The sequence below is a fragment of the Pleurodeles waltl genome, chromosome 3_1 (genome assembly GCF_031143425.1).
Source record: "Pleurodeles waltl isolate 20211129_DDA chromosome 3_1, aPleWal1.hap1.20221129, whole genome shotgun sequence".
Lineage (NCBI taxonomy): Eukaryota > Metazoa > Chordata > Amphibia > Caudata > Salamandridae > Pleurodeles > Pleurodeles waltl.
Window position 1 is genome coordinate 1583179215 of NC_090440.1, and position 26346 is coordinate 1583205560.

Genomic DNA, 26346 nt, shown 5'->3' on the forward strand with positions numbered 1-26346 from the left:
TGCAGTCACGCTAAAACAGGGCCACTTGGGATGACATGGAAGAGTTGCTACAGCATCTCCCAGAGGAATACAAAAAAAGAGGATAGTAGTTACTGAAGGTAGGCAAATTCCAAATGCAACTATACACTGCACCCTGGACAGCACTGACACTGCAGCAAGAGGGATAATCTTCTCAATCAACCTTTGTAGGCATGCCTGGCTATGCATCTCTGGGTTCAAACATGAATTGCAGCAGCACCGACTTAACGTCCCATTTCATGGGAACATCTCTTCGGGCCGAAGATAGGGTCCCAATTAAAAAAAAAAAAAAAAACACTGATACAGAGACTGTGAAATCCATGGGGGCACTGTAGTCCACTGCACCATTTCAGCATCCCTTCTGTAGATGTCAGGGCAGAGGAGTCTCCACAACCACTACCTGACACCCAGACATATCAAAAGGAGCAGCAAACATATCATCAGCAAGGGGGTAAACATTACTACGGGGGAGGCTTCAGGGTGGGGTAACCACAGGGGCAGAGGTAGGGAAACTCCTGGGAAGGGAGACTCCTCCTCCAGACAGTGACTTACCACATATTCATCTGGACACACTATACCTGTCATTAGAAGACTGCAGCAATTTCACCATCTGTGGCCAGAGATAACCTCAGACCAGTGGCTACTACCAATTATCTGCCACGGGTATTGCTTAGAGCTTCCTTCTATCCCTCTGAACATTTCTCCACACAGACAGACCCTCAGCATATTCATTTTTTACAACGAGGAGGAAGAACCGCATTTAGTAAAAGGTGCCATAGAGCCTGTTCCAGACAGTCAAAAAAAAAAAACAGGACGCTCAGGCTGATACTGGACCTATGCCCTCAGTTGTTACCTTCTGTTAGAACACTTTCACATGGTGACACTACACAATGTAATACCACTGCTGCAGGAAGGCAATTTCATGGTGGCTCTTGACCTAAAGGATGCCTTTTTTCATTTACTGATTCACCCAGAGCATCGCATGTACCTCAGATTTGTAGTAAGTGCATGACATTACCCATTCTAAGGTCTGTCGTTTCCGTTCATGACCGCCCCAAGAGTGTTTACCAAATGCCCAGCAGTGGTGACAGCCCATCTCAAAAGATACAACAATTATGCCTTCCCTATATCTCGACGATTGGCTGATCAAGAGTTCAATGAGACAGAGGTACCTACAGGATTCAAGGGCCACATGAATCTGTTACACAAATTGTGGTTCACAATAAATGCCACCAAATCACACTCTCCAATTACAGCCCTAACTGGGAGCAATCTTCAGTTCCATTTCAGCCACAGCATACTTCAGTGCCCAGAGGGTTCTCAATCTTCAGAACCAGCTGTCTCTTTTTTCAGCCACATTGTCGCCTGCCAGTCAGAACAGTAATGCGTGTTCTGGGCATCATGGCCTCCTGTATAGCAATAGTTACTCATGCCAGACTCCACATGTGACCCTTACATTAGTGTCTCACATTTCAGTGGTCAGAAGCGGGGACAGTTAAGAGGAATTAGTGTTGATTCCACCCAGGTTCTGTAAATCATTGCAATGGTGGGGCACAAAGAATCTCCTCAAGGGCAGACCTGATCCCTTAAGTGATTATCACCACAGATGCATTGCTCATATGGTGTGCTGCACATATGGATGACATGAGTTGAGGGTTCTTGGACTGGTCATCAGCAAATGCTACACATCTGGAGCTCTTAGTGATTCAGGTGGCTCTAAAAGCCTTCCTTCCCATACAGCAGAGAAGGCTGTTCTTCTCCCAATAGACACCATGACAGCAATGTATCACATTAAAAAAACAAAGAGGAACACACTCAATACGGTTGTCTCAGCTGGCACAGGACATTTGGCACTTGGCTATCCTGCATCATATTCACCTCTTGCTGGCATATCTCCCGGGAGTGGACAATTCAGTGATGCACCTGGTAAGCAGATTGCAGTAACAAATCCACGAGCTGGAACTGCACCCTCTGAGTCCTCCACCGCTACTTCCAGCGGTAGGGGACACTGGACATGGATCAGTATGCCACCATAGAAAACGCTAAATGCCAAACTTTTACCTCCAGGTACCACCATTCACAGTCCTTAGGCAATGCTGTTTCAATGAATTAGTCAGAGATATCTGAATAGATGTTCCTACTCCTCCACTCATTCCATATCTTGTCAGGGAACTTTGATATCTCTCAAGATGATTCTAGTAGCTCCCACCTGGTCGCTACAACCCTGGTTCATGATGCTCTTAGAGTTGTCCCTAGTTTCTCATGGGAGTCTCCCCAACATACCAAACCTTCTCACTCACAGCAAGTGCAGGGTCTGGCCTCCAAACCCCAAACAATTCAACTTGGCAATCTGGACCCTTGAGCCATAGAGTTTGGGTACTTGAAATTGTCTCCAGAAGGTATGCACATTCGAAGCGAGTGAAGATGTCCATCAAGTGCTTGTTACGCAACTGAGCGGGAAATTATGTACTCTACTATATATCCCACCACATAGACTCTTGTGCAACTACTGTACAACAGATAGAATATTACTTGTAACAATTACAAAAGTCACATTTAGCACGCGCTTCCTTATAACTGCACCTGGCGGCGATTGCGGCTTACCAGCAAAACTTACGGCTTTCAAATACCATTCATTAAGAAACCAGTGGAGGTGTGAAACGAGTTATTGTAGGCTAACTCAGCTAACCAGAGCATTGATGTCCAGGAATGAAGTGCTTTCTCAGAGTATGCACGCAGATATGGCTTCAATGTCTGATTCAGTCTCTCCGTTTGGCCATCTGTTTGATGGCTGGTAGATACTGTGGATGTGACTTGAAGTGTTGCACCACGTTTTCCAGAAGTTGGAGGCAAATTACGATCCTCAATCGGAGAGAATCATCTTTGGCAGCCCGTGATAACGGACCACTCTATTAAGTAGGATGGTTGCCAGTTCACTGGAGGTGGGCAATTTCTTACAGGCAATGAAATGGCCATATTTTGTGAGACTATCTACCACCACAAGGATTACTGAGTGCTGTTGGACCACTGGTAGACCTGTAATGAAGTCTAAAGAGATGTGTTCCTAAGGTCGACGTGGAGTTGGGAGTGGGTGCAACAAACCTTTCAGTTTTGAATGACTTGTCTTGATGCGAGCACAGACTTCGCAGTTGTTTACCATTGTTTTGACGTCTTTTATCAGAGTAGGCCACCAAAAGTAGCGTTGGATTAATTAAAGAGTTGTAGGAGTAACTGGGTGACCTGCCGTAGGTATAACATGCAACCAATGAAATGCTAACTTGTGAACCTTGGTAGTGGGCACGAACAAATGAGCATCATGGAAAGGTAGTCCTTGCTTGATTGATCTTTTAGGATCTGCTTGAGCCCATGCCTCCCACTTCTCAATGGTGAAAGAATTACGAATGTCTTCAAAGAAGTGTTCGGTTTTTATGATGCATACTTTGTCTGGAGCAATGATAGCTCTGGAAGGCTGGATTGTAGGCAACGTGGTAGACTCTTGGCGGGACAATGCATCTGCTTTGCGATTGTCTTTGCCAGGATGAAAAGTTACCACAAAATCGAATTCTGCAAAAAATAGCATCCAGCGTAATTGCCAAGGAGTCAAAAGTCTAGCTGAACTCATAAACTGGAGATTGCCATGATCAGTATATACTGTGATAGTGTACTTGGCGCCCAACAAATGATGTCTCCATTCTTTAAAGGCGTCACGGATCGCCAGAAGCTCTTTTTCGGCAATGACATAGTTCTGTTCGGCTTCATTCAGCTTTCAAGACATGTAGGCTACAGGATGTAGTTGGCCAGTGTCTTTACTTTGTTGTGACAGGGCTGCACCAATTGCCACATCTGAGGCATCAGCTTCAACTATGAATGGACGATCCACATCAGGGTGAGTCAAGACTGGGGCAGTGGAAAAAGCTTCTTTCAAAGTTGAAAAGGCTTGGTCAGCTTCTGGAGACCAAACTAATTTTTCTTGCTTTCTCAATAACTTGCTGATTGGCGCTACTGTTTGAGAGAAATGGTTTAGAAACCTGCGATAAAAGTTTGAAACCCCAGGAAACATTGTACATCTCGAACAGTCTTTGGAGTGAGCCAATCAGATACGGCGTGTACTTTCTTTTCTGCCATGACCATACCTTGAGGGGTAAGGATAACCCCTAAAAACTCAACTGTGGTAACATGAAACTCACATTCGGTTAGTTTGCAATATAAATGATGCTTTCGGAGAGCTGTGAAAATTATTTTGACATGATGTACATGTTCGGTTTCATTGTCTGAATAGATTAAAATGTCATCAATATAGACTATTGCAAATATGTTGAGATACTCGCTAAGAACGTCATTCACGAAAAATTGAAATGCTGCTGGAGCATTGCACAGGCCAAAAGGCATGAATGTGTATTCAAAGAGACCATATCTTGTCTTGAACGCTGTTTTCCATTCTTCGCTTACCCTCATTCTGACTAAATGGTAAGCACCTTGTAGATCGAGCTTAGTGTAAATTTTAGCTTTTTTCACTTGATCCAACAAGACAGGAATCAGAGGCAAGGGGTATTTGTTCTTGATTGTGACCTTGTTCAAACCCCTATAGTCAATACAGGTTTGAAGATCCCCATTCGCTTTAGGGACAAAAAACAAAAGAGAGGCAGCAGGAGACTTGGAAGGGTGGATGAAGCCATTCTTTAAGAATTGATCAAGGTACTTTCGTAAGTGTTGATTTTCATGTTCTGACAAGGCATATACATGACAGCTAGGGAGTATCGCACCTGGAGTTAGATCAATTTGGCAGTCATAAAGTCTATGAGGAGGCAAGGTTTCTGCTGCTCTTTCATCGAATACATCTCCATAGGACGAATACTGCCTGGGCAACTTTACTTCTTTCTCCGCTGCAGTGGCTATGTGAGAGTTGCAATTTTTGGCGACTTGAGACATCTGGAGGCATTTTTTATTACATAGGGCGGAAGAGAACACGACTTTCTGTTCTGCCCAGTTAATCTCCGGATTGTGATGAGTTAACCATGGTAAGCCAAGAATAATTCCATACTAAGGAGCATGGATCACGTCAAAGGTGAGCTTCTCTTCATGTTCGGTTCTTTGATTTTCCCCCATCACAGATCACCGACAAGGGGACAGTCTGAAGAATTACTGGGCCTCCAGTCAAGAGTTTTCCATCTACTGCTTCTATTATCTCTGGAGTCTTCTTCTTGGTGCATGGGATCCCCCATGCGCGAACGAATTGGGCATCAACAAAGTTCCCGGTAGCCCCAGAATCTACAAGGGCCTTCTTGAAATAGTTTTTTTTCTTTACTTGAACTTTTATGCCCAGCTTGAGATATCTAGACTTTGAAGGGTCCACAGTGACACCCAAGATCAACCCTTCTTTACATCTTGGGTGATTTAGTTTTCCGGCTCGACTTGTACATTGGCTGCAAGTTTCTGGACAGGACCTTGTTTGCTCTTTGGTTTGATTGGACAATCTTTGATGAATTGACCCTTGCATCCACAACAAAGACATTGTCCATTCTTTCTACATAGGTCCTTTTCATCTTTGGTCAAAGGTCTCCTGATAGTTCTGATTTCCATAGGTTCTGGAGTTCTCTCTTTCTGGGTTCTTGATTCCCTATGATCGTGAACACGCCAGGAATATTTCTCAGTCTTTTTGCGTGTTCCCCTTTGTTCTGCTAGACGATGATCCAGCCTCAAAACAAGATTTATTAGCTCTCGACAGTCTGTAGGCTGTGGGTCTATCTGAGCAAGAATGTCATTTAACTCGTCCTTGAGTCCTTTGTAAAACAAGGCTGCTTGCTTTTCTTCTGGCCAGGATGTCTTGGCTACCAGCCGATTAAAATTCGCTAAGTAAGAAACTAGATTATGGTTACCTTGTCGCAAGTCTAATTGTTCACGATCTGCTGACAATGTCCCTGTTCTTCGATCAAACATTCGTTCTAACTCGTGAACAAAATTTCTCCAATTGTAAAGCAGGGGACTGTCTTTACGCACAAGAGGGATTGCCCAGGTGGCTGCGTCTCCAGTCAGGTAAGATAGCAAGAAAGCCACTCTGGATTGGGCATCAGGGAAAGTGTTTGGTCGGCAGGTAAAATGTAATTCCACTTGAACCAAGAAGGATTGCGCTTTCAGGGGATCCCCTGAAAAACGTTCTGGAGGAGCTAAGGGAATAGCTGGGGGAACAGTGACAAAAAAATGTTTGTAGGAGAAATAACCTCCAGAGGCTTGAGAAGTAGGACCAGGACAAGACACACCCAAAGGACTTTGTTCCTTCTTTTCTACCCTTTCCTGCAACTGACTCACTCTCTCTGCTAAGCTGGCTGCTAAATCCTTTGATGACATTACCTCAGCTTGGAGCTGCGTGATAACCTTGACTAGCTCGTCCAATGTGGCCATGTTGAGAACACACACAAACCAGGAGGATAATACATTTGTGGGCTCACTATTCTGTCAGTGAGACCAGATCCTCGGGGCCTGTGCACGCTCCCAACATGCCCACCACAAGACAGCTCCAAAACTATAATAGAAATATCACAGAGCCTAAGAAGGTCCAAGTGGGGAAAAGGGGATTAGGAAGGGAACCGCTGGGAAGGAGACCCGTTGGAAGCAAAAGGTTAAACAACACAATATCATAATATAATCACATTGACTTTCACTAGACTATGGTCCTAAGCATTGTCTTACTATAACCATGGGTAATCTAAGAAGTGACTTTAACTAGACCTCAAGGAACTCTGGGTACCTGGAATAAATCAAGAATGATTAATGCAATGTTTCATATGAGCTTTTCATGAAATATCACATACAGTCTAGAAATACAAGAACCTTCTAGAATACTGTTTCAGAACAAACATTGCATCTTTACATGAGGACAAAAAGCAATCTGAAACATTCCATGGAAAACTATGGGAATTATACTAGGGACTTAATATGCACAAAGAATGTAACATCTAGAATTTAGCATCTTTGCAGAAAATCAAATCGGCCTTGGATAAATGTGTGCACTTCAAGAAAAACTACACATCAAAGTTTTGATTGCCATGAAATGATCGTGCACACTGTTAGCGGTCTGAACACCAAGTTTTACATGTGGGAAATGAATCGCACACACTGCCGATCCAAACAGGAATATGCAAATGCCATGAAATGCTTGTGCACTCTGTTAGCGATCTGAACATCAAGGTTTAAATGCGGGAAATGAATTGCGCACACTGCTGATTCCAACAAGTATATGCAAATGCCATGAAATGATCGCGCACTCTGTCAGAGATCTGAACACCAAGGTTTAAATGCGGGAAATGAATCGGGCACACTGACGATTCAAACAAGAATATGCAAATGCCATGAAATGATCGCGCAAGCCTTTGCCGATCTGAACACCGAGTCTTGCATCAGAACAATGATTCGCATACTCTAAAAGTTTCACGAGTAGGCCCCAAAACTCTAGTCTTTTAGAACGGGGTCGGAGGCCCAGCCCGACCTCCGTCTTACCACTCTGCTCAAGGATCACCAAGAGAATGCGGGGTAGGCCTTGGATCGTCAAGGTAGGCCTCCGGAACAGGAGCTCAGAGAAATGTTGCTGCTCTGCACCGGGACCTCTGAATAGTGAGCACGTGGAGCTGGGCTGGCTCCCTTATATAGAATCTGGCCCAGCCCACAAACTATACCCAGTCATGCTGCAGGGAAAGCTTCTAGAAGGTCCTAGAAAGGGACCACACCCTGATACACTCTGTTAGCCTGTAGCAATACCTTGCAAATGAACATTATTTGCAAACATCATTAATAGTGGTTTCAAGGTAAAACTCTGTAATGCAAAAGGTTAACAAACTGCATATAAACACAATGCATGAATTATGCTCTTGCATGAAGACTGGGTTTTTGCATTTTTGTCGCCCGTAGAGCGCGCACTGCCCTGATGTTGACAGCTACGCTTTGGCAAAGAAGCAACCCCATGAGGGCTTGAACGATCATTCCACCAGAGCAACTGCTGCTTCCACTGCGTTAGCATGCAGAGTTCCTGTCCTGGATATCTGCCAGGTAGCTATGTGGACATCCTTGCACACGTTTACTAACCATTACTGCTTGAACAGTCAGGTCCGTAGGGACGGCTACTTCGGTAGTTCAGTCCTGCAGGATTTTCTAGTATGATCTTGGTTCCTAGCCCACCTCCGAAGATGGCACTGCTTGGGTATCTATTCTAAGGTAAGGAATCTGCAACTAATAATCTCTATCTGATGTACAAGTTACTTACCTCCGGTAACGATATATCTGGTAGAGACATATTCTAGTTGCAGATTCCTTACCGCCCACCCATCTTCCCCGTTTGTGAACTGATTTCTAGGGACAGAGCTTCCCCATACAGGGCCTTAGCTCTGGCGCACCAATTTAAGTGTTCCTCGCGGCTCTGCACTTTGGCATGGAAAGTTGTGAAAAGAAACTGACCTCACTGCGCTTAGGCCGCTTCTATGTACTACTCCCAATGTCATCACGGCGACGACGACGCAACGATGCCTGTGGAGTCGACCGACACCACCTAACGACGAACAAGGGTATTGCTCGAAGAAAAAATCTCTGGATCCAATCTGACGCCTCTTAACTTGTACTTTAGGGCCGTTTGTTACAATCCCACAAGAACAAGTCACGGTAACAAATCAAATGGTTATTCAATACCTTACATGAAAGAATAGTTGGTTAGTTGAACCTTTTATTTAGTAGGCTGAATGTGAAATACGATTTAAATAGTTTTTCTTGACATTCCACTATGTAATGTTACTGTTGCCATTATTACTAGATGCTAGTGAACCAGGCACGACAACGCTCGTTTGTGTTATTTTTGAAAAAAAATAATTGAATTGAACTTGTCTTATTTTTAGGTGTGCATCAGTAGTGGACTATTATTGAAGCTTTGTCTTTGATGAAATCTGCATGCATCCCCTCTGTTAAATATTCTGTTTAGGCGCTGATTGTAAATATTTGAGGTCTCTTGCAGTTTACACACCACCTTAATGAAGTTGCAGATGTCCTCTTAGGTAGAATTAGTCTGTATTACATTGGTGGTTGTCAATATGAATGTGGGTTTTAATATTTTAGTGAGTTATTGCTACAAGAGAGTGCATTGTTTTAAATTGTTCTTAATATAAACACAGTCCTCGTCCTCAATTATGATCATTATAGTAGGGAAATTAAGGTTTTTAATTATCATTGGAAATGTAAAGCGCATTGTGAAAGAAATGTATTATGATGCAATTTGATTAGTGGCCGACCAATGTCCATTATGTATACTGTAATGTTTAGTATGTGTGTATTTCACACACATTTTAGTAAATATTAATCACATTTCTTGTACTTCAAAACTTTGGATAATGTAACTGCTTTAAACATATTTGATGTGATGAAAACATTGAGAGCAGAGGAAAAAAAGGATAGTCCGTGTAGTGCACCAGCACCTCCACCCTCTAAAAGCATAAAAAACGGAATCACGGTATCAGCCTTGCTGCAACAACTACAGTGCAATCTGAGGGACACAACATCATCACTGAAGACGTTCCATAACTGGAAAACCCTCAGATCACCAACAGGACCAGCTTTGACTATAGTTTTGCAGCCACGTGTAAATCAGTATTGACCCTGCTCCTGTGGAAACGGTCCAGCCCAAGCTGCCAAACCAGGTACTCCCTGAACTGGAATACAAGCAGAATGGGATTGGTTCACCTTTATTATGGCCTCTTCAGCCTGGAATAGCATGATTCCAGTGGCACATTGAGCACGGGAAAAACTGGCACTCCAACCTTTCATTTTACACTCTGTACAGCAGGTCAGACAGTTCACCTTACACATTTCTGGATCTCTGCAGTCAGAAGGAAAAGTAATTGTAATACATCAAACTAACTTTTGACCTCCAACTCTGAACACAGAGCAAATGTGAAAGGATAGCAAGATTTAAAGGTGTCTTTATTACTCCTTCATTTTTTGACTGAACGGAACACCTGTTGTTTGTCAACTCGCCAGAAGGGGCAAGTAGGTCTTGAATATAGCTCAACCAGATAAAATATGACTCACCATTGCAAACGGGAAAGTAGATTTTTTGAGGCCTATACATGACCCGATTGGGGACGGTGTTTTTTGAGTCCACCACTTCGTCCCAGTGGCCGACTCGAAAACACTGTCAAGTTAATGTGTTCTGATTGCTGACAGAGGGAGACCATCGCAGAAGCCATTGTCATTGTACAATGGCTATCGCATAGAGGTTAGCAACGCACACACTGTACCTTTGTCATATGTGTCCACCTACACAACACATACACTTTTATCCATTGCCATTCCACCACAACATATACATGCAGAAAAACACAGTGCCATACATACATGACACAGCATACCGAGACCATTGATACTACACACACATACACATAACACAACCGCCAAAAAAATGGCACACCCATCTACAAACAACACATGCAAACAAAAGCGACCACCACACAGAAATTGCACACACCTGAATGTTGCACACAGTAACACAATGCACAACCCAAAACACTCAACATACATCAGACCCACATGCACGTGGCACACATTCAGACACAACCATAGCACCCACTCCAGCTTCCCTCCACCTGGACCAACCAATCCAACCCCACACATACATGTACAGACTCAAAAACACAACTGTAGACCACAATATAGCAGGTAATGGCCATATTGCCCCCAGATTCTTGGCAAATAATACCTAAACATAAGGGAAAATTAATCCGGGGGGGGGGGGAGGAATTTAAAATATTTTGAATGCACAATGACACCCTTAATTATCACTGATTATGCATTTATTAGTCATATTAATTCATTTCAAAACAATTCCAAAAAATCAACTTCTTCCCCACAATCGAAAGTTGTACCGTTTAACTTCTTTTGACTAATATGTCAAACATTATTTCGACAAATCTACTTAACACAACCATAAATAGATACACAATGAAAGAATCACACAAGCCGTTCTTTCTGGGATTCCTTATGCCTTCCCCAAAGTTCAGAGCAAGGTGGTTTCGACCACATCAAGTCCACCCAAGGTAGTCCAACCTCTGCCACGGTTTCTGATCTCAATGGCCTCCTATTCCACCTGGTTATCACTATTCAAGCTAAATTGTGTTACTTTTTTTAGACTCCTTTCAAAGATTTTCGACGCGTTTCAGCCATTACCATTTTGGCCTCATCAGGACACCGGAAGACTAGGAAAGTTCATCAAACCTATTAAAAACTTCACAAATGTACATACCTCAGTAATATCTATAACAAAAAGTATGCGTAAAGAAAACTGAGCTGAGCCACCACATAGTGTTGGAGGACACATCTCTTAATCAGTCCAAATAGTGCTGTTGTGACTATTCACATGCCTATTTAGGCCTCGTCATGCATATCTGTAGTCCGTGCACTATGTTAGTATTATCCACCACACCACCCTAAATGTTAATTATTCCAAAATTGTGGTCTCTGATAGTTAAAAATATCATGCAGTTTTCATGCAGCAGGCATTATATAATCACTACCAAGTGAGTGCCTAGAGATATTACTGCCAAAGGGAGATCCACAAACTACTTACCCACTAATATCTCATAGTACTAATCATGTTATTCCTAAATCACTCTTGCTGAGCATCCCCTTGAATAAACAAATCGCTACAGGCTAGACCAGAGCACCTAAAATAAACGCTTCCAATAGGAGACTCACCGGAGCTCAATCAGGGTCCTATCAAGTATTTATGAAGTTTTCTCTCTTTCACCTTTTACCAGTCTAGGTAAATGAGAAAGGAAACGTCAATCATGAAAAGGAGGGACAAGGACCCTTCAAGTCCCAGTTCCTATCTCATACCTCGTGGACCCGGCAGGGCAGTCTTAATTGTAGCATGTATATGCGCCACCCATAGCGGTGGATACGTTCCGATGCAGCTGTTCAGGAGGAGAGAGAGGAAGATTCCTCCATGCTTTCCAGCATAAAGCCTATGTGGGCGCCCAAGTTGCTTCCCTGCTAAAATATTAAAGGGGTAGTAGCATGCTTGCAGCAATAAAGAAAGAAGAGGTCACTAACCTCTGGATCCAGAAGTGTGGCGGCCATATTGAAGTTTAGTGCAGTCAAATAGTTAACCCATGATCCTGTGCCATGTACTCAAGGCTCCTCCATCCATGATGGTTCATATAGGCAAAATGACTAACAACTGCCCCATCTAATCAATCCCCTGTGCCCATCATAAAAGAAGGTTAGCTGTATGCTGACTATGTGTAACGGCCAAAAAAAGGCAGGATAGAGTTAACCAATGCATAAAGTGCCAGTAGCATCTGTTCATAAGAGAGCGCTCCATCATCTCAGCACAAATCTAATTACCAATAGGTTGGATATGAGGAAGGCGTGCTTATCATTGGTCCATAGGAAATAATATTAGACACCCAAGGGAGGCTATATGGCTAATCACATGATTTATCAGTATGTACTAGTGAACTTCAAAACATAATAAGTGATTCCCCTGTGCTTGCTCAGCAATACTCTAGAAAGATTATCACCACATTTATATCTCCAGCATAGTTTCAGACAATGATCTGAATTATGTCATATACATAATATAGAAGAGTCCACTGGAGGTAACATGCGATAGATGTTTCTTATGTTGCACATCACCATCGCTAATAGTATGATCATACAAAATATGAACAATTTTAATATCCCAGAGATGGTGATCCTGTTAATCACAAAGTTTGTACAATACAACGTACTGTAGTCCATGTTTGACCACATATTGCAACTGTCCCTCTCTTAAATTGGCCTCTTTTCGATTGGGTAGCCACTGGATATTAAAATAATGTCCAAATCTCATCCATCTCATTCAGTCCCTTTCAAGCAGTCTGAAATTTCTCTGTTAATACAGCCTCCATTCTTTTACAGATCAAGACCAAATTTTGTTGATTTGTATCAACAACAAATAGAACTGACCAACTGATGTCATTTTGTGTACGCTTCATTTCCTTAAAGTGCTCAACCAAGGGTGCTCCCTTTGTACTACACCTAGTTTGTGATCAATGTTGCAACATTCCTAATTTCCAGGCTGTCCTCAGGCCTGTATACTTCAGATCTCAAGGACATTTGATGCAGTATACTACATTTTTTGTTTTACAATTCAAGAATTTAATTTGATTATGCGTAGTACCATTTATGGTAATAATTTTTATGTCTGCCATGAACATGCAGCTTTGACATCTGTAGTGTCCTACCACAGGTGGTAGACCCAAGATTGAAGGAAGGTTGCTTGGTTTGCTGATTGGTCTCCCTGTTTTCACCAACTGTTTAATGTTTTTGCCCTTTTTAAAGGCAAACATAGGAAATTGAATTCCTAAATCCAAGATGGTTGCCCCATGGTTTTTAATGATATATTATGAGGACACAAGTCTAGGGTGTTTTGTCTGATTTCTTTTTACGTTTTAGCATTGTTTCCCTTGCTGTGAACCAAGCCCTTTTGAGTGCATGCTTAGATACATTTTTGGGGTACACTCTGGAAATAAGTCTTATTATTTAAAACTTTGGTATTATCAAAATCTTTCTTTTTATTTGTGCAATTTCTTCTAATTCACAGAAATGATCCAAACGAGAGCTTTTCTTTGAGGGACGTGGGATATCTGTTGGTGAAGTGTAGAAGTTTATTACGATCCATTGGTTTTGTGTAAAGACTTGTCTGCACATATGTATCTAGAAAATCAATCTTTTCTGCACTAAAGGATAGTGTAAATCTCTGGTTTAACCATCGTACTCCACACCTGTCATGGAACTCCCTCAATTCTGTCTCTGATCCTGTTCATACCAAGAAGATATTGTCCAAGTATCCATACCATTCTTTTATGTTCTGCAGATATATATTATCTGTGCTATATATCCATTTATCCTCAAAGAAGGACATAAATACATTTTCGAATTGTGGGGTGAAGTAACAGCCCGTTGCTACGCCCTCAATTTGTAAATAGAGGGCATTTTTAAACACAAATTACTTTTTCTTGAGGCAAAGACTAGCTAGATCTATCATCAGTTCGGTGGGTTCCTTGTGTGCCTGGGTTTACTCTTCAAAGGCTCTTTGAGGACAGCAATTGCTTCCTCCTGAGTGATATTATTGTAAAATGCTTCTATGTCAAGCGTAACTAATAAGTCTGTCAATTGATTGAATGGTCGTCCCTCCACATATTGATAACATCCATAGAATCCCTTACATATGGCTGTGTTTTATGTATGTTTTGAGAAATGCATCAGCACACTGGGCTAGTGGTTCTAAAAAAGACCCACATGCTGATATAATTGGTCACCCGGGCAGGTCATTTATTCTTTTGGGTATTTTCGGCAATATGTATATTACTGGTGTTCTTTTGTCATATTTGTTCAAAAATTTATATTCTTTGGTACATATCCTTTCCTCATCTAGTTCCTGTATTGTTAATTGTTTGAATACATGGATTATTTCCTTTGAAGGGTCTTCAAGGATGGGACGGTAATGTGTGGAGTTAAACTGTCTCATAATCTCTTGTTCGTACATCTCTGTGTCTAGCTCCTTTGTCCGCTGGTTTTATTGTCAGGGAATCATTATTTGCTAAGTTTTGTAAGGCTGTTTGTTCTTGTCTTGAACAATTCTGTCTCAGAATAATTTCTTGGAATTCAAATGATCTATTTCTCTGAGAATTGTATTCTCAAAGACCCCTAGCTATGTTGGCATCATTGAGATTGGAAGGCAGAAATTAGATTTCGTTTTCGGCCCACTGGTATTCACTCCCCGTGAGCTTTCCTTGTTAGCAAAGAACGTTTTCAGCCTAAGCTTTCTCAGGAACTGAAGTACCTCAGTCTTTGTGGAAATAGGATCAAGGCGTCTTTGTGGGACAAATGATGAGCCTTTATTCAGGACCGATAGTTCAGGTTTGGATGACTGGTGCCTAGACAGATTATAAATGGGAACCATCTTCATATTAGACGTTATCAGTAGTATGCCCTTCTCCATGTGTGGAATTCCCTATCCTCCTGTCCAGGGCCCTCCTTCCCCTGCCTCTCCCCCATCTGCTGCCTCTGAAAAAGGTTGGTTTTCTGGGTGGGAGAAGGCAGGTCCTGGTGTCTCAGGGTCCCGTTGGCTTGAAACAGATAAGGTTTTTGAAAATGTTATTTACCGACTACGTCACCTTCCAGGATATTGTTGGTCTGGTCTGTTGTATAGATAAAAATCAGCTTTCAGATAGGGATATGTCTTTTCTATATGGTAATCTTTTATATCCCTGGCCACCTGGGTAGATTTTTTGTTGTTGACCGTAATGGTCCTGAATCCCTTGATTTGTTTTCTCTACCTCCACTAATATTGTTTTGCCATTTTGTATAGTAACATCCTTGGTAATTTATTTTTCTAAGATCTCAATCTCTTGAAGTTCTTGTTAGCTAGTCTTAAGTGCTGTTTCAATTGAAAGTGCCACCCAATCCCTTGAGCATTTTGTGCCTACTCCACTAAATTGAAGTAGGTAGTTTTTATCTGTGATAAATATCACAGGTATATGTTTTACTTGTAGTGCAACAGGAATTGTATTGTTCTTTAAATGTTCCGGCAGGACTTTGGCATGAAGATTTGTTCTAATATGTTTCTTCTTTAATTGTTTCAATTTCTCAGTTTCATCCAAATTTGTATCCACCGGTTGTATTCTGTCTTCACTTACCAACGATGGGTTCTCAAATAATTTATTTATTTGTTCATCAGTACATCTAACCATGTGTGGCTCAGGCATACTTAACTAAATGCCTGATGTGATGTTGCAGTTTATCCTCAAAAATATATTCTACTTAACTAAAGTAACCAAAAATACTGTTCCACCTTACTAGGGGCTACCAGTCTGTAGACCACAATACAGAGGGTAATGCCCATATAACCCCCAGATTAAGGGTGTCATTGTGCATTCCGAATATTTTAATGTATCCCCCTGCTTAATGTTTCCCTTATGTTTACACATACACACCTGGACACACAATACCACAGGTACAGATTCACTTGCAGTATGCACACATAGACATAGTGACAGTGAGGCCTTAGTTATTGTGATGCCAGCATTCCTTCAGCAATGAATACTGACACCACAGTAGCAGTTGTGTATGTGTGCGATACATGTTTTGTGTCGGTGTGTCCCCATCATTCGCTGGCATAAATGTGTCCCGAAATATACATGTCTGAGTTATTAAAAAATAAATAAAAAAATACCTGTCCTGTACATCTCCACAGAGGTCCCATGCTCATGTGCAGTGCCCACACAACGTGTACACAGTGCATGTGGTGTCCCTACCTTTGAGTCCTGCGATGTCTGGGTCGTATGTTCTCTATAGTCCAGTGGCAGCTGCAACGGCAGGTGATGTCCTGTCCAAAACGGAACCGGAAATGTGGAAAAAGGTAGATTTTGTGTCCCTTCCCCCTCCAATCCGCCAACTCAAATGTGGAGGTCAGACTGCCACAGTTGGCTTGGCGGTAAGACACATCCAGATCGGCCCAGCGGTAAAGGTAGCTGGAGTCCCGCCGCCAGCCCCTATTCCCATTGCCACTGTTGCGGCGGCTGGAGATTGATGGAGCCGGCAGTACTTGGGCGGTGTTTCACCTATGGTCCCGCCAACATCTTAATAGGGTGGGCGGACCACCAAGGCGGTAGACGGGTTTTCTGATGGATAACCAGCGGTGGGACTGTTAGCGCCAACATCTAAATCAGGCCCTGAGTCAATTACATATAAAAAGCTATATAGTTGAAATTCAAGGCTTTCTGGCCCTTGCTAACATTATCACAGAAAATGTAAAATGTTAATGCTACACAACTCCACATTGTTTGCCTTTATTATGTCACATGTAACATTAGATATTTGGCAGTATTTATTTAAATGATTACGTATATATGCACCATTGGAGTTCAGAAAGAAGACAGCAAGGTGTTGGCGATCTGTTACCATTTTTTACTTTCACTTTCCCATCCTTTTCTCTGTACCTATTTTGTTTGCCTCTTATAAAGGAGGTGGTCCTTGAGTAATGAGCTAGTCCTCCACTACATCATAAAAGAGCAGGAGGGTGACCAACTATCTAAAGACAGTGTTTTAATTGCTCTTACTGGATACATGCACATGGTCCTGAGAACTGTGGAATGTTTCTTTGGAAAAATTGTGAAATTCCAGTCTTTGCTTTTTAAGAAGTGTTTCTGAATGGTACATCTCTGTGATTGGTGCGTTTTTGATCTAATCATTGGTATAGATTTAACTAGTAGTTGGATGGGTAAAGGGTAGTTTAACTGCATACATGAAACAGTATGCTTGCTTTTTTCAGCGTCCCCTGTTGCAGCTTCTGAAAAAAGTAGTATTGCTGAAGAAATATCGGAGGATAGCAGGCAAATAGAACCTGCACCAGTGTTCATAGATGAGGTATGTATGAAATATATATAATTTTCCTGAATAGATTTACAATATGCATTTATTAAAGAATTTGGAAACATTTATAGATTGGAGTATTACTAAACACTTGCATTTGTTTACCTATGTCAATAGAACTTCTAACTTTTTTAATGGGATACTCCACTTTTGCTTCTGTAGGACAAAATGGATAAAGCATTACAGTTGCTTCAAAGTATAGATCCAAAAGATCCAAAGCCAGATATGACCGAACTTCTTGATTTAGAAGGTATGTCGTGATTTTCTATATAACATGCTGGAACATTTTGCTTATGCTTCTATTTGAGCAGAATAATTTGTGTTTATTTTTCCCTTGCTTCTTCATTTGCTGTGATATAATGAATTTTCTTCTTTAAATAAAATCCTGATTTTATGAAAACATGTGTTCGGTAGCATGTGTAGCTGCAGATACACATGCTGTGCATAGTCCGCCGTCTGGTGTTGGGTCGGAGTGTTACAAGTTTTTTTTCTTCGAAGAAGTATTTTCGAGTCACGAGACCGAGGGACTCCTCCTCCTTTGTTTCCATTGCGCATGGGCGTCGACTCCATCTTAGATTTTTTTTTTTCCGCCATCGGGTTCGGACGTGTTCCTTTTCGCTCCGTGTTTCGGGACGGAAAGATAGTTATAACTTCGGAAAACTACGTCGGTATTGTTTCGTTCGGTATCGGGTTAGATTAGAATCGACACCGAATCCTGAAGAGCTCCGGAAGCCCTTCGGGGTGATTTCGATCCCCCGTCAGGGCCTGGTCGGCCCGACCGCGTGCAACATCGACACTGATGGAACGGACCCCGTTCCGATTCTGTCCTAAATGCCACAGTAAATATCCCTACACAGACCAACATTTGGTCTGTAACTTGTGCCTTTCACCCGAGCACAAGGAAGAAACGTGTGAGGCCTGTCGAGCGTTTCGGTCGAGAAAAACGCTCCGTGACCGAAGAGCCAGACGGTTGCAGATGGCGTCCACGCCGACAGGACATCGAGGGTTCGAGGAACAGGGAGAAGAAGAAGAAGCCTTCTCCATCCATGAATCGGACTCTGAAGAATTCGACGTCGAAGAAACCGTGAGTAAGACGTCGAAGCAAGCACCACACGGTAAAACAGACAAAGCCCAGGGGACGCCACTGCCGACAGGCCATGGCACAACCCATAAAGTAGGTGACCGTCCATCGGCACCGAAAAAAGGAGAACTGGTGCTGAGGTCGTCCGACTCGGGTCGAGACACAGGCACGCAGCAATCTCGGGACCGAGAAAGTGCTGCAGAAAAGGGTCGACACCAAGACAGCACCACCGAGGCTGCTCGGCACAGAGACAGCGGCACCGAAAAAGAGAAAAATCTCATCGGAGCCGAAATCAACAAAAGACACGGTTTTGGTGCCTAAACGACCAGCAACCGAACCAACAGTCGGTTCGTACTCAGAGGAACAATCACTGTCCTCCCAAATGCGCAAACACAGGTTTAAGGAAGATTTACAAACCACAGATGTAGACCACACCCAAAGGCGGATCTTCATACAAAGTGGTACAGGGAAGATCAGCACTCTTCCCCCAATCAGGAGGAAAAGGAAACTCGAATTCCAACCACAAGAAAAGACACCACAAGCAAAAGTGGTAAAGAAGGTGACTCCACCACCCTCTCCACCACCGGTAACTCATACATCACCGGCACAGACTCCGTCACATTCACCAGCTTATACCACTATGAGCCAAGATGACCAGGATGCGTGGGATCTCTATGACACCCCAGTATCAGACAATAGCCCTGAGTCGTACCCTACTAAGCCCTCACCACCTGAAGACAGTACAGCGTATGCACAGGTGGTAGCTAGGGCAGCAGAGTTCCATAACGTGTCGTTACACTCAGAGCCTGTCGAGGATGACTTCCTTTTCAACACCCTCTCCTCCACCCACAGCAATTATCAAAGCCTTCCTATGCTCCCGGGAATGCTAAGGCACGCTAAACAGATCTTTAAAGAACCTGTCAAAAGCAGAGCAATAACTCCAAGGGTGGAGAAGAAATATAAAGCACCGCCCACAGACCCTGCTTTTATCACATCACAACTGCCACCAGATTCAGTTGTCGTAGGAGCAGCTCGTAAAAGAGCCAACTCGCACACATCAGGCGACGCACCACCTCCAGACAAGGAGAGCCGCAAATTTGACGCAGCTGGGAAAAGGGTCGCAGTACAAGCTGCAAACCAGTGGCGCATCGCTAACTCGCAGGCGCTCCTAGCGCGATATGACAGAGCCCATTGGGACGAGATGCAGCATCTCATCGAGCATCTACCCAAAGAATTCCAGAAACGGGCAAAACAAGTGGTTGAGGAGGGACAAAATATCTCCAACAACCAGATACGCTCCTCTATGGATGCAGCGGATACAGCTGCAAGAACAATAAATACCGAGGTAACCATAAGGAGGCACGCATGGTTGCGCACATCCGGCATCAAACCTGAGATACAACAGGCAGTGCTCAATATGCCGTTCAATGAACAATAATTGTTTGGACCCGAAGTGGACACGGCAATTGAGAAATTGAAAAAAGATACTGACACAGCTAAGGCCATGGGCGCACTCTATTCCCCGCAGGGCAGAGGCACTTTTGGCACGTTTCGCAAAACAACCTTCAGAGGGGGGTTTCGAGGTCAAACCACACAAGCTAGTACCTCACAAACAACACCGTCTACCTACCAGGGACAGTACCAAAGGGGAGGCTTTCGGGGCCAATACAGAGGGGGACAATTCCCTAGAAACCGGGGAAAATTTCAGGGTCCCAAAACCCCGCCAACCAAACAGTGACTCACAAGTCACTCAACCCCTTCACACAACACCAGTGGGGGGAAGACTAAGCCAGTTCTACAGATTTTGGGAGGAGATAACAACAGACACTTGGGTCTTAGCAATTATCCGGCATGGTTATTGCATAGAATTTCTCCAATTCCCTCCAAACGTCCCACCAAAAACACAGAATATGTCAAAACAGCATTTAGACCTGCTAGATCTGGAAGTTCAAGCATTACTACAAAAAGACGCAATAGAATTAGTACCAAGTCCACAAAGAAACACAGGAGTTTACTCACTGTACTTTCTAATACCAAAGAAAGACAAAACACTGAGACCAATCTTAGATCTCAGAATACTAAACACCTACATCAAATCGGAACACTTTCACATGGTCACGCTACAGGACATATTACCACTGTTGAGACAGCAAGACTACATGACAACCTTAGATCTAAAAGACGCGTATTTCCACATACCGATACATCCCTCGCACAGGAAATACCTAAGGTTCGTATTCAAGGGAATACATTACCAATTCAAAGTGTTGCCGTTCGGTATAACAACCGCACCGAGAGTCTTTACAAAATGTCTAGCAGTAGTAGCTGCACATATCAGAAGGCAGCAAATACACGTGTTCCCCTACCTAGACGATTGGCTAATCAAGACCAACTCCCTAACAAGGTGTTCACACCACACAGATTATGTCATACAAACCCTCTACAAACTAGGGTTCTCCATCAACTATACAAAGTCACACATTCTGCCGTGCCAAACACAGCAATACTTAGGAGCGACAATCAACACAATAAAAGGGATAGCCACTCCAAGTCCACAAAGAGTTCAACATTTTCACAAAGTCATACGAGCCATGTATCCAACACAAAAAATACATGCAAAGATGGTGTTAAAACTCCTAGGCATGATGTCCTCATGCATAGCCATTGTCCCAAACGCAAGATTGCACATGAGGCCCTTACAACAGTGCCTAGCATCACAATGGTCACATGCACAGGGTCAACTTCTAGATCTGGTGTTGATAGACCGCCAAACATACATCTTGCTTCAATGGTGGAACAGTATAAATTTAAACAAAGGGCGGCCTTTCCAAGACCCAGTGCCACAATACGTGATAACTACAGATGCTTCCATGACAGGGTGGGGAACACACCTCAATCAACACAGCATCCAAGGACAATGGGACGTACATCAAAAAAGGCTTCATATAAATCATCTCGAATTGTTAGCAGTATTCCTAGCGTTGAAAGCATTTCAACCCATCATAATCCACAAATACATTTTTGTCAAAACAGACAACATGACAACAATGTATTATCTAAACAAACAGGGGGGGACACACTCAACACAGCTGTGTCTCCTAGCACAAAGGATATGGCAGTGGGCAATTCACAACCACATTCGCCTAATAGCACAGTTTATTCCAGGGATCCAGAATCAGCTAGCAGACAATCTCTCTCGGGATCACCAACAAGTACACGAATGGGAGATTCACCCCCAAATTCTAAACTCTTACTTCCAAATTTGGGGAACACCTCAAATAGACCTATTTGCAACAAAAGAGAACGCAAAATGCCAAAACTTCGTATCCAGGTACCCACACCAGCAGTCTCAAGGCAAAGCTCTATGGATGAATTGGTCCGGGATATTTGCGTACGCTTTTCCCCCTCTCCCTCTTCTTCCATATCTAGTAAACAGATTGAGTCAAAACAAACTCAAACTTATATTAATAGCACCAACATGGGCAAGACAACCTTGGTATACAACACTACTAGACCTGTCAGTAGTGCCTCATGTCAAACTACCCAACAGACCATATCTGTTAACACAGCACAGACAACAAATCAGGCATCCAAACCCAGCATCGCTGAATCTAGCAATTTGGCTCCTGAAATCCTAGAATTTGGACACTTAAACCTCACACAAGAATGTATGGAGGTCATAAAACAAGCTAGAAGGCCATCCACTAGACACTGCTATGCAAGTAAATGGAAAAGATTTGTTTGCTACTGCCATAATAATCAAGTTCAACCATTACATGCATCTCCAACGGATGTAGTAGGATACTTACTACATTTGCAGAAATCAAATCTGGCCTTCTCTTCCATAAAGATACATCTCGCAGCAATATCTGCATACCTGCAGATTACTCATTCAACTTCACTGTTTAGAATACCTGTCATTAAAGCATTCATGGAAGGCCTAAAGAGAATTATACCACCAAGAACACCACCTGTTCCTTCATGGAAGCTCAACATTGTCTTAACATGACTCATGGGTCCACCTTTCGAACCCATGCATTCTTGCGAAATACAATACCTAACGTGGAAAGTTGCATTTCTCATTGCCATTACATCTCTAAGAAGAGTAAGTGAAATTCAGGCGTTTACTATACAGGAACCATTTATTCAAATACACAAAAATAAGGTAATTCTAAGAACCAATCCAAAATTCTTACCAAAAGTTATCTCACCGTTCCACTTAAATCAAACAGTAGAACTACCAGTGTTCTTTCCACAGCCAGACTCAATAGCTGAAAGGGCACTACATACATTAGACATCAAAAGGGCACTAATGTACTACATTAACAGAAAAACAAAACAACTATTTATTGCATTTCAAAAACCTCATACAGGAAATCCAATATCAAAACAAGGTATAGCCAGATGGATAGTTAAGTGCATCCAAACCTGCTACCTTAAAGCAAAGAGAGAGCTGCCTATTACACCAAAGGCACACTCAACCAGGAAGAAAGGCACTACCATGGCCTTCCTAGGAAATATTCCAATTAATGAAATATGTAAGGCAGCAACATGGTCTACACCTCACACATTTACTAAGCACTACTGTGTAGACGTGCTATCTGCACAACAAGCCACAGTAGGTCAAGCTGTACTAAGAACTTTATTTCAAACTACTTCCACTCCTACAGGCTGAACCACCGCTTTTGGGGAGATAACTGCTTACTAGTCTATGCACAGCATGTGTATCTGCAGCTACACATGCCACCGAACGGAAAATGTCACTTACCCAGTGTACATCTGTTCGTGGCATTAGTCGCTGCAGATTCACATGCGCCCACCCGCCTCCCCGGGAGCCTGCAGCTGTTTGGAAGTAATCTCCAACATTTGTACATATATTACCTTAACCTTTATTTTGTACATACTTATTCATTCCATTGCATGGGCACTATTACTAACATACGCAACTCCTACCTCACCCTCTGCGGGGAAAACAATCTAAGATGGAGTCGACGCCCATGCGCAATGGAAACAAAGGAGGAGGAGTCCCTCGGTCTTGTGACTCGAAAAGACTTCTTCGAAGAAAAACAACTTGTAACACTCCGACCCAACACCAGACGGCGGACTATGCACAGCATGTGAATCTGCAGCGACTAATGCCACGAACAGATGTACACTGGGTAAGTGACATTTTCCTTTTTTAATTTCTCAGTGTATATTTCATTACCTTGGTGAAGGCCAGTGGCTGCAATATCTTTCTCATGTTCCTCACTCCATTTGTTATTTCGCTTTCTGCTGTCACCATGAGACACTCGCAGGCAGTTGATTTTTGGAGTCTGAATTGTGTTCAATTGAGCCGCAGGGAAGTAAGGAGCAAGGCTAATGAAGAGGATGGAAGCTGCATGACGCACAATAGTGAATTTCAGTAAAAGTGGACTTTCAGCACTGTGATGCTTCTGTGAGAGAAAATAATATAAGCATGGGTGTGTCGAATTTAAGTGGTGTAAACTATTTCTCCACGTTCTGGGAACTTGGGGGCAACCTAACAATCCTTATAATATTGCTATAGTACCTGGAACCTAAAGAACTATGTATTAGTGCCCACTCATTGAATACCAAGAACCTCTTTGTTAGGCTTTTGCTCACAGGGGTATGGCTGGAGGGGATAGTGAAGGCAAGCTGTTAACGCTTAGAGTTGATTGGTGGGGTGGGTAAAATTCTCGTTTAGTTATAGGTAGAAAGATACTCAATAAATATAATGTCCTGGTCGTTTTAGAACTTTAAGTCCTAATGAAGGTGCATGAGCAAGATGAAAATGTCTTTCTTCACCCACACAGTAAATTATATTTAACACAGCAATGTGTACAGTCTGGGTCTCTCACATTTGCAAGTGAGAGAGGGTGGAGATGGTCCTATAGTCATTAACTTATAACTCCTGACGCAAGACTGTCTGAATGGTTTATCTGGCAAGTGTAGTGTCTGGTTTACACAGCAAAAGCAGAAATATATGTATGATGTGCTTATATGATTCCTAGGGTGTCTGTAGGACTTGAACATTCAACCTGTCTGTCTAAGAGGCTGCACTAATTTATTTTCATTTGGGCAAAATTATTATTCAGTGGCAGAAGAATGGGTGATGCTCTGCAAGATTATTGGTGGTGGGAAAGGAAGAAATGAAAGTGTAGGTTTCGTGGGTGAAACCTGATCTTGAGGGCATGAGAATGACATCCAGGGAACCACCAAAAGATTGTGATGTGGTGCTCTATTTGCGTCAGCACACAGCATCAAGCCACGTGCATCAAGCTGTGCATTGCAAATCTGGCTGAAAGCCTAGAAGTGTCTTGTCTCTTGGCAGTTTGCCATGAGAGCTCTACTTTTGACAGCTGTGGTCTTAGTGTCTGGTAAAGGTATTGATCAGTGGTCTCACCAGAATCCTCACCCTTGCAGAAGTAGCAATATGCTAGCAGCTGTGTCCTGGCTTTTTGAGATAGTAAAGCAGGTTTGAAGCTTGCATGAAGTGTGCCTCTCTTTCTCTCATCCAGTTGTCTGTGTAGCTCCTCTGCAGTTCTTTAAACCTGGTCTCCAGTTCTGGAAAGGATAGCTTATCTTTTTCTCCCTTGGGCAATTCTACTCTTCTGGCTATGGACTGGAAATTAGGGTGTACAAGACACACTTGTATCCTAAAAGAGTGTCATTTGCAGCAAGGCTGAGGGAGCCACGACCCAGTCAGCTATTCACAGCTGGTGCACCTCTTCAGTTTCTTCAAGCGATCTAATCAGCTTTGAGTGCATTTTTCTAAATCTGCGGTTTGTTATGAATAAGCTAAGCAGACTGTGATGTTCTCACATGATGGACTCATGCTTATGGCAGACATGCCATATTATCCCCAAGGATAGGGGATTCCACTCTGACAGTCATCCAATCAGGTATTGGTTGCTTTGGCTTTCCTGTGCACACATTTTAGCCACAGCTTTTCTAAAATTGATGCTTCCTTTTTGACCATACTGACCTTGGCCTCAACTGATCTGAGCCGGTAAAATAAGAAGAAAGTATCTCTTTTATTTTGAATTATTGTGGCTCTGAACCAGATGCAGAGCAACTCTGCTGCAATATCCTGGCCAAAATGTGGGGAAAATGGTGAACAGCACAGAAATAGGTAGAGAAGAACTCTTTCTCACTACATATTTAGTCTATCCTCACAATCAACCTTGCTGACAACAACATATTGGTAGTTCTCATATGTAAGTCTTTTCCACATGTGGGTCTTTTGTAGGGAAATTGGTTTCAAGCATAAAGAGTGTGCAATCTCATAGCCAGTAAGACAGCCTTCACATTTTGGAGTGAAGGGAAAAAGGGCCATACCTTACAACTATATTATAAGCTACCACAGGCTATTGTGTTATTGCCTGGCTATTAAACGAAGTCTTGCATAGAGCACAATTATTTGAGTGTATTACACTTGTAATAGCTATGGACTCAAGTAGTTACTTTAATTCTGACTCTCAATATATCTATTCAAGTGCTAGCTAAAATTGGGAATACTGTTTTCTTGAGAGATAACTCAATTGTAACCAAATAGACACCAAAACAACTAACATTGGATGTATGGAACCGGGGATATGATTTTTCCAACTTTTAAATGTTTCTAGCGCCAACCCGTACCCTGTCATGATAGACTAGGTCAAGTAAAAAATTAAGGCTGACCGTTATGGAGTGCGGGTCAGATACAGGAAACAGATTCAGCCCCATGAAAGTTTTACCTCTTGTCTAAGGGCCTGATTTAGATGTTAGCGGTAACGGTCCTGAAAACTCACCTACTG

At 42.7% G+C, this 26346-nt stretch overlaps 1 protein-coding gene across 2 annotated transcripts in view; it reads left to right on the forward strand.

Annotated features, from left to right (window-relative positions):
- Positions 1 to 26346, forward strand: part of STAM2 (signal transducing adaptor molecule 2) — a 310306-nt gene that overhangs the window by 180687 nt on the left and 103273 nt on the right. For both annotated transcript variants that reach the window (XM_069225179.1, XM_069225180.1), the window contains exons 9-10: positions 17366 to 17460; positions 17629 to 17716. In XM_069225179.1, the coding sequence (XP_069081280.1) occupies positions 17366 to 17460; positions 17629 to 17716 (183 nt within the window). The remainder of the gene's footprint in view (positions 1 to 17365; positions 17461 to 17628; positions 17717 to 26346) is intronic.